Consider the following 17,942-nt stretch of genomic DNA (forward strand, 5'->3'; position numbering starts at 1 on the left):
AAGTTTGGATTCCTCAACAGTATCTATGTACCCTGCAGTTCTACTCTCACTTCCACTCCCCCCCCCCACCCCTAAACGGAACAAGGATAGAGTTCCCCTGGTCCTTTCCAGTCACCCCCACCAGCCTCCGCATCCAACAACTTATTCTGTGATATTTTTGCCACGTTCAATGGGATTCCACCATCTGTCACAACTTCCTACCCCTTCCGCTTTCAGTACAGACCACTCCCTCCACAACTTCTTGGTTTGCTCAACCCTTCCCACCTTTTCCAGGCAGTTTTTCTGACACCGCAGGAGATGTAATGCCTGTCCCTGCACCTCCCCTCTCACTTCCATCCTCAGCAACCATTCCGGGTGAGACAGAGGTTGGGATCCACCTCCCTGCGTTTGGTGCTCCCGATGTGGCCTCCTTTTCATTATCAAGATCAAGCGTAGACAAGCAACCTGAGAGCTTGCGCTCTAGCTGCCAAATCTGTTGGAGCTTCTGTTGCCTAAACATTTTAATTCCCATTCCCACACTGACTGACCTTTCTATCCTTTAACAGCATCGCGTATTCCACTGAGTTCCTCCAGTATTTTATGTTGCTTCAAAATTCCAGTATTTGCACTTACTTATGACTCTTGTGCTTAATGCCTTGATTAGAATCGCAGCACGGAAACAGGCCCTTTGGCCCAACTTGTCCATGCCGACTAAAATGCCCCCCTAAGCTAGTCTCATTTGCCCATATTAAGCCCTTATCCCTCTAAACCTTTCCCATCCATGTACCTGTCAAAATGGCTTTGGCGTTCTTATTGTATCTGCCGGAACCACTTTCTCTGGCAGATCGTTCCATATACCTACCACCCTCTGAGTGAAAAGGTTGTCCCTCAAGTACCTACGAAATTGTTCTCGCTCGCCTTAAACCCTCAAGTTCTTGATTTGCCTACCCTGGGTAAAAGACTCTGCATTTACCCTTTCTATTCCTCTCATTTTTGTATAGCTCTATAATGTCCTCATATAAGATCATTCCCTCAATCTTCTGTGTTCCAAGGAATAAAGTCTTAACCTACCCAACCTCTCCCTATAGCTCAGGCCCTCAAGTTCTGGCAATATCCTTATAAATCTTCTGTGTACTCTGTCCAGTTTAATGTCATCTTTCCTATGGCAGGGTGGCCAAACATGAACAAACTGCCCCAAGTGGACAACTGTAACAATGTTCCAATTTCTATACTCAATTCCTTGACTGAAATCCAATGTGCCAAAAACAACCTTTGGTACCTGCAACCACACCAAATCTACTCAACAGTTCTCAAGTTAAGGACAGAAATCAACAGGAAACTAAGAGCAGTGATAAGAACCCATGGACCTTCCCAGCGACAGCCATGTTCAAAGCTGCCAATTGGCTGTGCAAATAGAAAAGATTCAAACAGAGTCCTCCTTGGGTTATAAACATCCGACTTGTGGACATCCCATTCATCGAATGCATGTTGAAGAGACTGCGGGGTGGATTTGCCGGCTGCTACAGGACTGCAGACAGCTTCTGCCAGGTTGGGAACACGGCATTTCCATGCACCTTTTCTCCCACCGCACCCTCCTTGCACTGGCCTCCTCATCATACTCGTTCCCCACGTCCATCCCTTCTCTCCCCATGACCACTCCATCTCCTGACTCCTTCTTCCCACCCCTGCTCACTCTCCCCTCCACCACTCCATCTCCTCACTCCCTCTCCCCGCTCCCACGCCCATTCCTTCTCCTCGTACCCACTCTCCCCTTGTATGCTCGTGATCCATCCATTTTCTGTTTATTTCCAATTGATGAACAATTGGTGTTGTGAACGGTTCTCAGGAGCAGGCTCCTGTCATGACCCATGCACTGTCTGCACAGTGCTGATGCTTCCATTTGGTACTAGAGCTGGTCTTGCCTGAAGGTGTTTGTGGAGGATGTGTGTTTGTGTGGACGGTGTACCCCAGCATTGTCTCCACATCAACTTGCATTCTTCAGCTCGATCAAGGCAATGAACCTGGCTTCACAACCACACACGTGGCTCTAACAGTGAGGACACGTATTTCACACCAACCCAGGTAGAGCTGCTGTAGCACTGCACCAGAGACCCTGGTTCGATCCTGACCTCTGGTGCTGTCAGTGTGAAGTTTGCACGTTCTCTCTGTGGATTTCCTGCGGATGTTCCAATTTCCTCCCAAAGAGTGCAGATTTGCAAATTAATAGCCCCTAGTGTGGATGAAAGAGTGGGACAATATAGAACTAATGTGAACGGGTGATCCATGGTCAGCGTGGACTTATTGGGCTGAAGGATCTGTTTCCACGCTCTATCTCTCTAAACTCTAAACCACTGCTTTGAAAACTCAAAACTCGTCTCAGCATGTTTTTCTCTCTATTGCAAGATAGCCCAACTAACTATGATCCTTCCTGTTTCCCAAGATAATTCCAGTGCTTCAATCTTTTTCTCTTGCGACGCTCATCTGGAAAAGAACAAAAAACTTTGGTGTGCTATTTAGTTCCCAAATCGTGACTGTTTGCTTCACAGCTCCCTAACTAGTGGAATTTTTCTGCAATTCTCTTTCTGTGAGAGTTTATGAAAATTGCCAATTTGCTCCAAACACTCTGTGCCATGAAGGTAATTCCAATTTATTCAGCTGATTGATTCAAATTCCCAGCTACCCAGTACAAACAGCCCAGTTGTTATCGGGCAAGTGTGATGCATTTTCTTCAAGAAAAAGGTTTAAGTTCACCAGGACCGCCCACACCTGCGAGCACAGTAAAGCAAGCTGGTTCTGAAGAAACTGCAAGCTTCACAAATGGGTAGGAATTTCTTCCTGTACTCCTGAAGTCAATAACTAGCTCCTTCATCTTGCTGACATTGAGGGAGAGGTTTTAGTCCCTGAGACCATGTCACTAATTTCTCTATCTCTTGCCTGTACTACATCTAATCATTGTTCATGATCTGGCCCACCACCATTATGTCATCTGCAAACATATATAAGAGCTTAATTTAATTACATAGTCGTGAATGTTTAGGGGACTGATAAAACACTCCAGAGAAGGGTCTTAATTATAATCATACTTTATTAGTCAAGTATGTTTTGCAACATACGAGGAATTTGATTTGCCAGTCATACCAATAAAAAACAACAAGACACACAAAATACATTTTAAGATAAAGATCCACCACAGTGACTCCTCCACATTCCTCACTGTGATGGAAGGCGAAAAAAGTTCAATCTCTTCCCTTCTTTGTTCTCTGAGCCTTCCGTTGACGGGACGATCTTAGAAACATGGAAAATAGGTGCAAAAGTAGGCCCTTCGAGCCTGCACCGCCATTCAATATGATCATGGCTGATCATCCAACTCAGTATCCTGTACCTGCCTTCTCTCCATACCCCCTGATCCCTTTAGCCACAAGGGCCACATCTAACTCCCTCTTAAATATAGCCAATGAACTGGCCTCAACTACCTTCTGTGGCAGAGAATTCCACAGATTGACCACAGAGAGTGAAAAATGTTTTTCTCAACTCGGTCCTAAAAGACTTCCCCCTTATCCTTAAACTGTGACCCCTTGTTCTGGATCTTGGCTCCTGTAACCGGCTGTTGGGCCCTCCTTATTGGGGCGATCAAGCATCGGGGGGCAATCTCAGCTCCCCTATGCCGGGCGATCTGACCCCGGATCAGGGCTGGTTGAAACCTTCTGTGTCGTTTGAAGTTTCCCGACATCAGTCTCTACCCGAGACTGCGAGCTCCTCGATGGTGAAATCCGTAAGGACGTAATTGGAACGTCAATCCCAGACAAGGAATCGACTCCAATGATAAGTCCAAGGCACTGCTGTGGGGCTCAGTCAGTCCCGAGCAAAGCCTCCAGCTCCATGTTGGGCCACAGAGCGACCGGAGATACGATCTGGGAAACAACTGCATCTCCGGCAAGGTAAGAGATTGACATAAGGTGACCCTTCGTTCTTCTAAACTCCAAGGAACACAGATCCAAATTGCTCAGCATCTCTTGATATATTTCTAATGATTTGTACACATCAAAAATGTTGATCTAATTTCAGCTGCTACCGAACATGTTGCTGTCTGATTCCAGTTTGGAGCATTTATAGAGAATTCAAGTTTACAGACGGGGCATTCCCATTGGCAGAAGGAATATTACACTGATTTATTGTTTAAAAGGAACCTCTCAACTTGCATCTGTGCCACCCTCGCATGCCTGTGTGAGGGAGGGGTGTGTGGAATATATGGCCCTGCTGCTCCATGCAAGGAGTGTGTGAGGATGTTTCCCCACCTGCTGCAAGCTTGTGACTCACTGTCACGTCGGGCCATTTGTTGTTCCACATCTCCAAAACTCTCAGACAGCTGCAGGAGCAAGATCAGCTTTACATCATTGCTACACCTGTCCTCTCCCCCCTACCCCATCTCTCTTTTTATGTGCAGAGTCGCTTGCCTGTAATTCTGACAATAACCTTCACATTCAACCAGCAGAGTTTGTTAGTGTCGCTCCAGAGAGGCGAGGCAACTCTCCCATATAGGTGGGGCCCCGAGTGCAGAGGGGGAGGGAGAGGTGTCACACAGTCAGAGTCACACAGTATGGATACAAGCTCTTCAGTCTAACCCGTCCATGCAACTAAGCTGGCTTCCAGAGCTAGTCCTGTGTATTTGTATGTGGCCCAAAACCCTCAAAATCTTTCCTGTCCAATGAACCTGCCCAGATGTCTTTTGAACATTGTAATTGCACCCACTTCTACAGGTAAGACAGGTGGATTCTTAGTACGGAGAGTTTGTCATATGTGGACAGATTAAACATATTAGGTCAATATGCATTGTGGAGTTTAGAAGTAATATTATTGGAACGTACAAAATTCTACTTGGGCTTGGGTACATGCTGAGCTAACATTCCCCTGGCAAGCTGCCATAAGAAGTAGTTGAGGCAGGTCCAACCCCAGCGCAGGAAGCACTCCCTGTGGGTGGGTGGGTGGTGAGGGTGTTTCAGTTTTCTTCCTTGGGCTCGAGTGCATCTCAGGGTGCGACCAATGCTGCCCTGGCCTGGGTGACATTCACATTTCTCACAATCTCTTTGCCGATGATGTCACTGACACATTTGCTGAGGCATTGGCTGCTGTACACGGTGGCTGCTGGGACCAGCAACGACTTCCAAAAATCTTTCACTGAAGGGTTTTCAACAAGAATTAAAAAGGGAGCAGACGGATGAACAAAGGGAGGAATGCAAGGCAGGCAGGAGACGGGGAGAAGCTGGTGACGGTCTCTCAGTGAAAGGCCAGATGGGTAGAGAGATGCGTGGGGAGAAGGGGAGAGAGTATTCCTACATTTCAGGAGTGAGACAGATAAAGATACACAGGGAGGGAGAAAGGGAAGAGAAGGGCAGGAAGGCAGCATGGGAAGACAGAGGGCGAGACAGGGAGGCTGGCAAAATGAGCAGAGACAAGGAGAGAAGAGATGAGAGGAAGCGAGAGTGGAACTCAAGAGACCAGCTGAAATGGGAAAGGAAGAGAGAAGAAAAAATGGAGAGAAGTAAAGAGAGAGCGCGAAGGTCATTATGGGCACAGAAATCACAAAAAGAGGAAGGAGGGCGAGATTACCAGCGGGAGAGGAAGATGGGGAAAAGACCTACAGAGAGAGAAGAAAGGAAGGTGACACGAGAGATGGAAAGACAGACCAGAAATGGAGAAGCAAATAAGAAGGAAGAGAAAATGGCAAAAGAAAGAGAGAGGAAGTCATGGTGGCGAGGGGAAGACAGAAAGCAGGAGAAAATGGCCAGAGATTCAGAGCGGAATACAAAATGGACAGAAAGAAAAGATGGAGAACAGAGAGAGAGAAGGAAAGAAGAAACTGGCAGAGGTAGAGAAAAAGAAGATTGGAGAAGACATAGAGGAAAGAGGGGACAGACGGGGAGAAGAGAAGATTGATAGAGAAAGGGGATTTGAAGATGATTGGGAGAGGGGATGGGGAGATGAACAGAGATCGAGGCGGGAAAATGGGAGGGGCCGGGATAAGCGAAGTAAGAGTAAGGCCAAACAAGTAGCGGCAGAATGGGATGAAGATCAGGTGAGCAGAGAAAGGGGAAGAGGAATGCGGCAACATCATAAAGGATGGGAAGATGAAACGATCGTTTGCAGCAGAGGAAAGAGTCCGACAAAGCAGAGAGAGAAAGACAGAGAGAGACATTGGCAATCAAGGATGAGTGGGGAGTGGAGACCGACCGAGAGGATCTACATCCTGGTCAGCTGAGGACGGTTCCTCGAGGTGAGCTCCAGCAGTCACTGTGTCCATGGTCACAGCCACTTCACTCACTCACTCACTCACTCACTCACTCACTCACTCAGTCCTTCTTGTCTTCTTGCTCATTACAGGCAGTGATAGCAGCCTCCATCTGCTTCCACGTGATGCCAACAATCACATAAAGGAAGAGCCCGAATTCTTGTGGAAAGACCAGTTCCGATCGCTCCCCCGAGATGACCTGTGACACACCCAACTTCCAGACTTGTGCCTTCTGCAGCGAGGGGAAGACTCCTAATCTTTTATGAAAATGTCAGTGCATTGTTTTTTAACAAAATCAACAAAACCAAGATGCTGAACAGATGTGTGTTGTGAAGGATCACGGAAGAAGAAACAAAAATCAGAAGCAGAGGTAGAGAAATCTCCCAAGAGAAGACATAGAGGAAGAGGGGACATCATTCGGGGAGAAGAGAATCCAAATTCAGAAAGGGGTTTTCTCTCCCTTGTACCTTTAGTCTTTAGAAGCAACTCCTTGAATATATTCCGCAATTTGGCTTCTGTGGGGAACTCCGAGGTGCTCCAAGGTACTACAATTGCAGTAAGGGGCACCCTGCTCAAATTCTCTTCCAGTATAGGCCAATGTGCCACTAGTTTTCTTCACCAGCCGCTTGCACACTCACTGGGCACAGGCACACCCAGGTCTTAGTGGCAGAGAATTCCTCCCACTCACACTATCCACATTTCCTATCTCTCTCTGTTGAGATAATAATCTGCCTTGATGTTTTCACCACCAGAGAGGATAACGGTCCCTTTCTCCACATCATCCAGCAGCCATCATGCATTTTCCCACTCACCCAAACTGTCCAGGTCACTTCAGGTTCTCTTCATTCCTCTCACACCCCTCGCTCTAGCAAGCTTTGTCTGGAGATAATATCCTCCTCCATTCCACCTATCATGATCTGTGATTTACCACTCATCTGGGCTCAAAGTGAAGGGCCCATTTACTCCCATTCTTGGTTTTGTCTACCAACCATTTTCCCCTCTTTGACAATACTTTGGTATTATTATTGTCAGGTGTACTGAGATGCAGTGAAAAGCTTTGCTCGTGTGCTATCCAATCAAATCTTACTATACGTGAATAAATCAAGCCATTACACAAGTACAGAATGAAATGCAGAGAAAAATATCTAAGTGCAGAATATAGTCCGACAACATTTTAACATTCAGCTACATAGAAAGTGCAGATTATAAAAAAAAAGCAAGATCTGCAGTGAGGTAGGTTGGAAGACTGCAACAACACCCTTAGTTTATGAGAGGACTAATTAGTGATCTGAAAACAGCAGGGAAGAAGCTGTTCCTGAAGAATTTGGTGGTAAGTGTTTTCAAACTTTTGTATCTTTAGCTCAACAGGAGAGGAGAGAAAAGGGGATGACCGTGGTAAAAATGGTCCTTGATTATGTTGGCAGCTTTCTCGAGGCAGTGTGAAGTGTAAATGGGGGAGGGGGGGGAGTTGGCTACTTTGTGAGAGTAAGGGTAGAGCTGTTGTCAATCTAAGCTGCGGTACATCACAACAGGATGTTTGCTATGGTGGATCTGTAGGTTGGTAAGAGTTGACGGGAAAATGCTGAATGTCCTTAGTCTTTGAGGAAGTCGAGGAAGGACCAATTATTAATGATATTTACATCGAAGAACTTGAAGCATTCCACCATCTCCACTTTGGCACCATTGATGCAGACAGGGGCATGTGCACCACCGCACTTCCTTAAATCAATAACTAGCTCCTTTGTCTTGCTGACATTGAAGGAGAAGTTATTGCTTTGACATCATGTTGCTCAGCTTCCTATCTCAGTCCCATTAATTTCTGCTGTGGGACCTTGTGGAAAGCCTTTTGAAAGTCCAAATACACCAGCAGATACAGGTTGTTGCCGATCCACTGCACCACCTAGCCTCCCTGTCCACGGACAATGAGGAACTGCGGCTACATACAGAGGCGAAGGTTGAGCCGCCATGATAAACCTGAGACCGCCAGCGCCTCCTCTCCAGCCAAAGGTGAACAACTGAGACAAGCCTGAGATCGCCACACCTCCTCCTCCTGAGCTGCCGGGACAAGCCATTGATCATCGATGCCACCACATGTGCCCAAATGACGAGGGACAGCACACCCCATGGACTTTCTTACCAAAGTAACCAAAATATATCATGCAAGTTTACCCTACTGCGAGTGTCAATGTAGTCACTGCCGAAACCAGCATCATCCCCGACACCACACCCCCAATCTCCCAGCTCTCCCCAACCTACACCCTATTTCCTCATCTATCTACCCCTTCCATCCTCTATTTACCCCCGCTCTCTATTCCATCTCTCCCCCACTTTCTATCCCCCTATCTCCCCCTCTCTATCTTCCTCCCATCTCTATCTTCTTCCCCCCCTCTACCCCATTTGTATATCTCTTTATCCCCTCTCTCTCCCTCCATCTCTCTATCTTCTACCCCCCCCCCCTTGTCTATCCCTATCCTCCTCTATCTCCCATCTCCTCTTTCCCCTCCAGAGATCTCCCTCCCCTTCTATCTCCCCTCCCCCCCCCTATCTCCCCCCCCTTCTATCCCCCCCCCCTCTTCAAACCCCTATCTCACCCCTCCCCCCCCTATCAAACCCCTATCTCCTTCACCCCTCCCCCCCCCCCCCCCCTATGATGTAATTGGAAGCCGGGGCTGGTATGTAAATGATCCATGGTGGTGACGTCGCGGGGCGGCGGGGCGGCCAATCAGCGCTGGGAGCGGAGCCTCACCATATAAGGGCATGCGGCGCCATAAAAGGCGACGTCGAGTCTTTATATGGGGCTGCAAGTAGTGCCGGGCGCGCCGCCTCCGCCATTCAGGGAACCCTGTGCGCCGGCCCTTCCCGGCGCCGCCGCTCCGCTCCTCCCGCAGCTGCTGCTGCCGCGGGGCAGCGCCGCCACCCTGTGCCGGAGCGGCGGCCGCAGCGGCTCAGCTCAGCTCGGCTCAGCTCAGGCCCCGGCGCGGCGCGGCGCGGAGCGGGCAATGCTGGAGAGCGGCTGAGCGTCGGATTACTTGTTGGGCGGGGGGTGGGGGAGCGGCGCGCTGTGCTCAGGGCGCTGTGCAGTGCGGCGGCTGCCGGTGCAGCGAGTTGGTGGAGGGGAGGCAAACACTGAGTGAAGGAGTAAAGAGCAGGCGGGCAGGGAGTGAGGAGCGGCGGCGGGCCCCGCACCTTAAGCCTATACCCCGCACCATGCTGCAGAGCCAGGCCGGAGCCAGCGACAGCGCCTCGACCACGGGTATCCTGCAGCCCGCAGCACCCCCGCCGCCGGCCGGCAACATGCGGGAGCCCCCTCTCTCCACCGCCGCCTACAGCGGCTCCGAGCCCAGCAGCGACGAGGAGGACGAGCTAGTGGCGCCCCCGGCCCCGGTGGACAGGCGAGGGTTGAAGCGCAGAGTGTCGGACATGGAAGCTGCCGCCGGCTTGGCCAGGGTGAGCGGCAGCGGCCACGACCCCAGCCTGGACTGCGGCCCCGGGCTGGCGGCGGCCGGCGGCGGCGGAGTCTACGGGGTAGCGGCTGTGGCCGGTGGAGCGGCGGCGGCGGCCGGGCTGAAGCCGGGCAAGAAAACGAGAGGGCGGGTGAAGATCAAGATGGAATTCATCGACAACAAGTTGAGGCGGTACACGACTTTCAGCAAGAGGAAGACGGGCATCATGAAGAAGGTGAGACAGCGAGCGAGCCAGTGTCCCGGTCCCGGTCCCGGGCCGCCTCTGACAGCTACTCCCCGGGCGGGCCAAAGCGGGCGGAGTAGCTCTAGGCTTGGGCTGCCTCTTAACCCCGTCCATCTAACCCCGGGATCATGCGGATGTGGGAAGGAAGGCTCCGGCAACTTGTTGTATGTGTGTGTGTGGCGGGAGCATCGTAGTTGCAAAATATTCCAGTTGAGATCAGGCAACAGGTCGCTGGAAACCCGGCGCGCTGCTGAGGGGCAGCTGTGTCCGGCTGCTCGGTGGCACCAACACTCTGTGGAGTTAGTTGTCTCTTTACCCCGTGTGGTGTGAAACAGCAGATGCACAGTAACCTGGTGACCTTTTAGAGGGTAACCGCTGACAACCCGCTGGTGATTACACCTCGAGCTGATAAGTTTACTCATGCCTGCCTTCTGGATCGATGGCGTCTCCTTTCCACGTCCCCGCCTCTTCCTTGTACTCGACAGTTGTCTTTTGCGCTGCATGTTCCTTGATGGTCCAGTGCCCCGAATCGTAGTGAAAAGCAATAGTATTCGGGTACGCATCTTGATCTGCGTCAAAGTGGTAGGATAGCTGGCCCTGGCACTCTTGAGTTATGTAGGAAGAATAGTTACTCAAGATTACTATCCAACCAACCCCAATGTCAGAGCCCTGGCCTATCAGGCTGGTCATGGAGCTTTAGAGCATGGAAACAGGTCCTTCGGCCCACCTTGTCCATGGTGACCAAGTTGGGATACCTAGATAGTCCCATTTGTCTGCATTTGGCCGATAGTACTCAACCCTTCCTGTCAGATTGTTATTTGCTTCTATATTTTCCTCTGGTAGCTCATAGAAACATGGAAAATAGGTGCAGGAGTAGGCCATTTGACCCTTCGAGCCTGCACCGCCATTCAATATGGTCAGCACCCCGTCCCCGCCTTTTCACCATATCCCTTGATTCCTAAGAGCTAACTCATTCTAGATACGGGCTACATCCTAAGTGAAGAAGTTGCTCCTTTAACCTCTCGCCTTTAGAATTCAGTGCCCTGGGTAGAGACAATGTGTTCACTTTCTCCATGCCCCCCTTGTGATGCCATACACCACAATAAGGTCGCCCCCTCGGCCTCAGCCTCGGCCTCCAACCTATCTAATCTCACGACCGCAAATCAAGGTAACATTCCGGTGAATCTCTTCTTCAGCCCAATTGAGAAATGGTTGGCTGAATAGTCTTCCACCTCAGCAATGTGTACTTGGGGTCAGGGCCAGTGTGCTGCAGAGCTGGAGTTTCAACTACAAATAAGAGGGGAGCAGTTCATGTGTGCACTTGGAGTGTTGTAGACTTGATGCTATCCCATGTTATTGGGACTCTGAGATCTCTCCTGACATTGTAGTTAGTCATGGAGCTCAACAATAGAGAAACATGCCCATCGATACATCTCATTTGTTACTGTATGTGACCCAAATCTCTTGTCACTCTGACCCTCGTGCCATTGCTGGTGTCAAAGTTCCAAGACTTGTCATTGACCACTGCCCTTGACCTTCATCCAGAAACTGTTACCCCCTCACCCACTGTTACCCTTCACCTCTGACTCCCTCACTCACTGTTACCCTTCACCCCTGACCCCCTTACTCACTGCTGCCCTTCACCCCTCACCCACTGCTGCCTCCCGTCGCTGTGGTTCATTCTCAGTTCCATCATTATCCCAGTCATTCCAGATTCTGCCGGATAAACTCAGTGGTATAACAAGCATCTATGGAGGGAAATGGACAGGCAATGTTTAGGGGTGAGGACCCCTTCAGATGTCCTGAAATGTTATCTGCCCATTTCCCTCCACAGAAGCTGCCTGACCTGCTGAGTGCCGTACATTTTGGTTTTTTTTGCTCCAAGTTTCAGCATCTATAGTCTCTTGTGCCTCCAGATTCTTGCCCCCTTGAGCCTCCATTTGGACTCTTCTGATTTTCTGATTTGTTGACCCGCAGGTTGAAATAAATTATTGTACTGTGTGATTATATATAAATGCAGATTATCATTGAGGGCGTAGGTAGCCTAGGCAACTATAGTGTTTGTGTATTTAGAGAACATTTCTTGGGATGTTACATTGTGGAAAAAACGGTGTTTGGTCCAGTTTGGGTCTGGTCATGTATGTTGAGACAGAGTTACTTAACCCTACAGGAAAAGATGATTGAGGAAGAGTGATCATGATATGCAATTTCTGGATGGAATCTGGCTCTGAACCTAATCTTAAACGTATATTATATGAGAGTGAAGAATAAAAAATGTGTGATCAAATACTGATGTTTTCTTTAAAAAATCTATTCAGTTGAGGAATGGACTATGAGATGCTCAATCCATCCGTGGTGAGCTAAAAAAAAAAGGCTATCTCTTGTACAGTAAACTTTTCTTCCTTGAGGAAAATCATAATAGAAAAATGATAGGAAAAAAAGGTGGTTTTGAATAGTCACTTTAAAGCCTCCAAACATTTCAGCATGAGGGCCACATTATATATTTGGCACATTTTTGCGGGCCGTAGGAAAAAATAAATGTCACACACACGCACTGTCACACACACACACGCACTGTCACACACACGCACGCACTGTCACACGCACGCACGCACTGTCACACACACGCACGCACTGCACTGTCACACACACGCACGCACTGTCACACACACGCACGCACTGTCACACACACGCACGCACTGTCACACACACACACGCACTGTCACACACGCACGCACTGTCACACACACGCACGCACTGTCACACACGCACACACTGTCACACACACGCACGTCACTGTCACACACACGCACGCACTGTCACACACACGCACTGTCACACACACACACGCACTGTCACACACACGCACGCACTGTCACACACGCACGCACACACTGTCACACACACACACGCACGCACTGCACACGCACACACTGTCACACGCACGCGCACGCACTGTCAAACACACGCGCACGCACTGTCACACACGCATGCACTGTCACGCACGCACGCACACACACACGCACGCACTGCCACACGCGCAAGCACTGCACACACGCGCGCACGCACTGCCACGCGCGCGCACGCACTGTCACAGTCACGCGCGTACGCACGGTCACACGCGCACGCACTGCCACACGCGTGCACGCACTGTCACAGTCCGCGCGCACGCACTGCACTGCCACACGCGCGCGCACTGTCACACACACGCACGCACTGTCACACGCACGCACTGTCACACGCGCGCGCGCACTGCCACACACGCGCGCGCGCGCACTGTCACACGCGCGCACTGCCACACGCGCGCCGCACTGTCACACGCGCGCACTGTCACACGCGCGCACTGTGCCACACGCGCGCACGCACTGTCACACGCGCGCACGCACTGTCACACGCACGCACTGTCACACACACGCACGCACTGTCACACACGCACGCACTGTCACACGCACGCACTGTCACACGCACGCACGCACGCACGCACTGTCGCACGCACTGTCACACGCACGCACTGTCACACACACACACACTGACGCAGGCGCAGTCTGGCGCCCACGCACACATAGAAAGCCACACACGACTCCACCATACTGAAACACCCAGACACACTCTCTCACAGATTTGCACATAGGCTCTCTCACACTCTATCTCTCTCTCTCTCTATCTCTCTCTCTCTCTCTCTCTCTCTCCCTCTCGCATACACACACACTTCACTGTGGTCACCCCTCAGGCATGTACAAAGACCCACGTGTGCATAATGCTCACCCATTGGGCATACACACACACTGAGCCGGCTACCGATCCGCCGATCTCTGCAGGGCTGGCGAGAGAGCGAGACAGAGGTGGGGAGAAAAAGAGGGGAGGAGCAGCGAGAGAGAGGGGACAGGGAAGGATTCATAATTGAATAAAATAAGGAACTAGTGGTTTTGAATAATCACTTTACTTTAATTTAGACCAGGGGCCTCCAACCTTTACAGCATGAAGGCCCCGGAGCGGGAACGGTTCACTGGTCACCCTCACGGGAGGAGCCCGCTACACACCGACCCTGCAGCCAACTAGTCCCTCCACTCCCCACCCCACGCTACCACCCCGCACAACTTGCCTTTGCAACACGGGAGCAGTGGCATAGCGGGAGAGTCGCTGCCTCACAACGCCAGAGACCCCGGATCCATCCTGACTGTGGGTGCTGTGTCTGTACGGAGTTTGTACCTGCGTGGGTTTTCTACATGTGCTCTGGATTCCTCCCACACTCCACGTTTGCAGGTTAATTGAATTTGTCCTGAGTGTGTGTAGGATAGTGCTAGTGCCTATGGGCATCGCTTCGATGGGCCGAAGGGCCTGTTTCCACGCTGTATCTCTAAAGCTGCGCTACCACAGAATCCGCTAAATAGCCCGCCGCACGGAATGTATTAAGAGCTTGCTGCGGGCCAGATACAATCTCGTGGCGGGCCGGATGTGGATAGTTTGGAGACCCCTGGTTTAGAAATACAGCGCGGAAACAGGGCTTTCGAATCTGTGCACACCAGCGATCCCTGTACATTAACTACACACACAATGGACAATTTACAGTTTTTACCAAAGCTAAATTAACCTACAAACCCGCACCTCTTTGGAGTGTGGGAGGAAACGGAGCACCCAGGGAAAACATAGAAACATAGAAAATAGGTACAGGAGTAGGCCATTCGGCCCTTCCAGCCTGCACCGCCATTCAATATGATCATGGCTGATCATCCCTGCCTTCTCTCCATACCCCCTGATCCCTTTAACCACAAGGGCCACATCTAACTTCCTCTTAAATATAGCCAATGAACTGGCCTCAACTACCTTCTGTGGCAGAGAATTCCACAGATTCACCACTCTCTGTGTAAAAAATGATTTTTTCATCTCGGTCCTAAAAGACTTCCCTCTTATCCTTAAACTGTGACCTCTAGTTCTGGACTTCCCCAACATCGGGAATAATCTTCCTGCATCTAGCCCGTCCAACCCCTTAAGAATTTTGTAAGTTTCTATAAGATCCCCTCTCAATCTTCTAAATTCTAGCGTGTACAAGCCGAGTCTATCCAGTCTTTCTTCATATGAAAGTCCTGCCATCCCAGGAATCAGTCTGGTGAACCTTCTCTGTACTCCCTCTATGGCAAAACGCACGGTTACAGAGAGAACGTACAAACTCCGTGCAGACTGCACCCATCGCTGTAAGGCAGCAACTCTACTGTTGTGCCATTGTTCTGCCCTATGCTAGCGTTGATTATTAGAGGGTAAAAGGAAGGCGGGGAGGAGACTTCCAATTACTTTCAGTGGAGGAAGAAAAACCCCATTAAATTTGGCAAATAAATGGGGTGACGACTTATCCCCATGAAAGAAAGGGTGGTAGAGATATTTGATGCATTGGACTTGTTAACATTTCCTAGAGAGGTTCCAGCAGTTGGGAAAACGTCAAATGAAATGTCACTATTTAGGAAAGGAATGAGTTGGGAAGCGGGAACCATCATCCAGTTGACACAACATCTGTCACTTGGGAAATCCTGGAAACCTATATTAGGTTAATGACAGGACGTTTACGAAGCCAGTAGACAAGGCAGTTGAGCCGAATCAATGTGGTTTTGTGAAGGGGAATGGTGTTTGATGAGTTTCTTGTTGTTTGAGGATGTAAAAAGTAGGAGGAATAATGGGGGCCAGTCGATGTGTGTGTTTGGTTTGATAGAAGGCATTTGATCGTATACTGGAACTTTAGCACACAGTATGACAGATCGTAACTGGAGTACAAATATAGCATAAAACAAAACCAAGTTAGGATAAATGCATCGTTTTCAGGCTGGCAGGCAGTAATTATCAAAGTGCTGGTCCTGCCCAATTCACAGTACATTAATGACATGGGTGATGGAACAGAGTGGTCTGTGGACAAATTTGAGGACTATTCTTAAGCTATGATGAAGTTGTGAGCAGGACGTGGAACAGAAGTTGAGTAAATGGGTAAAAGTTGGCAGATAGGGCATAATGATGAGGGTGACGTTATGCACATTGGTAGGAAGGATGGAAGAGCAGAATCTTAAATGCTGCCATACAGAGGGTTCCGGGTGTCCTTGTAAATGAAACACGACGTTGGAGCGCAGGACAGCAAGTAACTAGGAAGGCCAGTGGAAGGTTCAGTCTAATGTCAGGGGCACCAGGGTGCTGTGAAATATTTAGTTCACAGTAATGAGTAATGATAAATACCACGACGAGTGCAAAATAGCAGAATGTGCAATCTGAAGTAGAGCAAAAATACTAAAGTACAGTAACAGAGTGGGGTACTTAAGAGTAGGTGTGCATGGCAGATCCTCCAGGGAGGATAGTGTGAAGGAGATGATTAGTTTAGCAGGGGGGGGATGAAGCTGCTCTGGGCTTTCAAGCTCCTGTATCTTCTCCCAGAAAGAAGGTAAGAGAGGAAGGAAAATTGGCCAGGGGTGAATATTTGACAATTCTTTGACAATACTTCCTTGACAATACTTCCAGCTAACCAGGTTGGCCTTTATTGCATTGTATAGAAGTAGGGAGATTTTGATGCAGCCATTGGTGAGGCCCTACCTGGAATACTATGTACAGCTTTGGTTCTCGTATTTAAAGAGCAATATACGTGGATTGGGGGAAGTTCAGAGATGATTTACTGACTCCCAGAGCAGTGTAGCTTGTCATATAAGCAGAGATAATTCAGTTGACCCCCCCCAAGCTACCTCCACCCTTCAGTATAGGCCTTCCCACTGGTGCCGTCTCACCACTGCCTTGCCCCAAGCTTCTTTTTGACCTTGTACTCTTTGCAATGAAAGCTAACTTTGCATTAGTCTTGTTGATTATGTGATATATCAGCGTATCATCTTGAGCTGCAATATTTTGTAGCCTTGCTCCATTTGAATCATTTTCATTCTTGTAGAGTAGTTGGGTTTAGTTTAGAGATACAGAAACAGGCCCTTTGGTCCACCGAGTCAGCGCCGACCAGCGACTCCTGCATATTAACACTATCCTACACGCTCTAGGGACAATTTTTACATTTACCAAGCCAATTTACCTACCTACCTGTACATCCTTGAAGTGTGAGAGGAAACCGAAGATCTCTAAGAAAACCCACGCAGATCACGGAGAGAATGTACAAACTCCGTACAGTCAGCACCTGTAGTTGGGATCGAACCCGGGTTTACGGCGCTGGAAGCGCAGTAAGGCAGCAACTCTACCGCTGCGCCACCGTGCTACACTCTTAATTAGTGCACACTCTAATTAGAGCTGAGAAATCAGGGTTGTTGCGCAGTAAGATTGTGTGTGGGATTGCTGGGAGGATATTCTCCCCACTGGGGAATTCCCCTGGATCTGGGGGGATACGGTTTCAGAATAAAGATTTAAGACACGCGAGGCCTCTGAAACTTGAGCCTTTGTGGTGACAGGGTGCCTGAGTCATTGAATATATTCTCGGCTGGCAAATATGTTTAGTCTATAGGGCATCCGGGGGGCTGATGGGGAAAGTGAGCCGAGGCCCAGATGTGAGCAGGTACACAAAAATGCTGGAGAAACTCAGCGGGTGCAGCAGCATCTATGGAGTGAAGGAAAAGATGTGAGCATCCATGAGGACACTGGAGATAAGTGGGCAGCATCTACGGCAGGAGAAAGTGAAGTTTCTGGGTGGCGATCTTATTGACTGAACTGATGGCCTGATACTTTGTTCCTCAGTCGTGAGTAGCAAGATTGAACACTTCAGTAGTGTAGTGGCGAGAACTACACTACTACTACAGTGTGTGTGACACCACATGGATAAAATCGGGGAGATCAGATACGTTGAAGGTGAAGGGCTGGGAGGGGGGGGACACAAGGAAGAGGAACTGATGGTGAGAAGCTAATCCGGAGAGCAGAGGGCTGCTATTCAGCGTGGGACCAGGTGTTAGATCCTATTACTGAAGTCTCTGAAAACTCTGATTAATTGCTAATTGGTTGCATTTGGTGCCGGAGTTTGAGTCAGATGGTTTTG

The 17,942-nt window shown here is 49.5% G+C and overlaps 1 protein-coding gene across 2 annotated transcripts in view; it reads left to right on the plus strand.

Annotated features, from left to right (window-relative positions):
- The first annotated feature begins 9,096 nt into the window (after positions 1–9,096).
- Positions 9,097–17,942, plus strand: part of srfb (serum response factor b) — a 49,872-nt gene continuing 41,026 nt past the window's right edge. The window contains exon 1 of one of the 2 annotated variants that reach the window (XM_055636140.1): positions 9,097–9,943. In XM_055636140.1, the coding sequence (XP_055492115.1) occupies positions 9,473–9,943 (471 nt within the window). In that variant the 5' untranslated portion in view covers positions 9,097–9,472. The remainder of the gene's footprint in view (positions 9,944–17,942) is intronic. The other variant, XM_055636139.1, reaches the window with a different exon arrangement.

Source organism: Leucoraja erinacea, chromosome 5 (assembly GCF_028641065.1).
Source record: "Leucoraja erinacea ecotype New England chromosome 5, Leri_hhj_1, whole genome shotgun sequence".
Classification (NCBI taxonomy): domain Eukaryota; kingdom Metazoa; phylum Chordata; class Chondrichthyes; order Rajiformes; family Rajidae; genus Leucoraja; species Leucoraja erinaceus.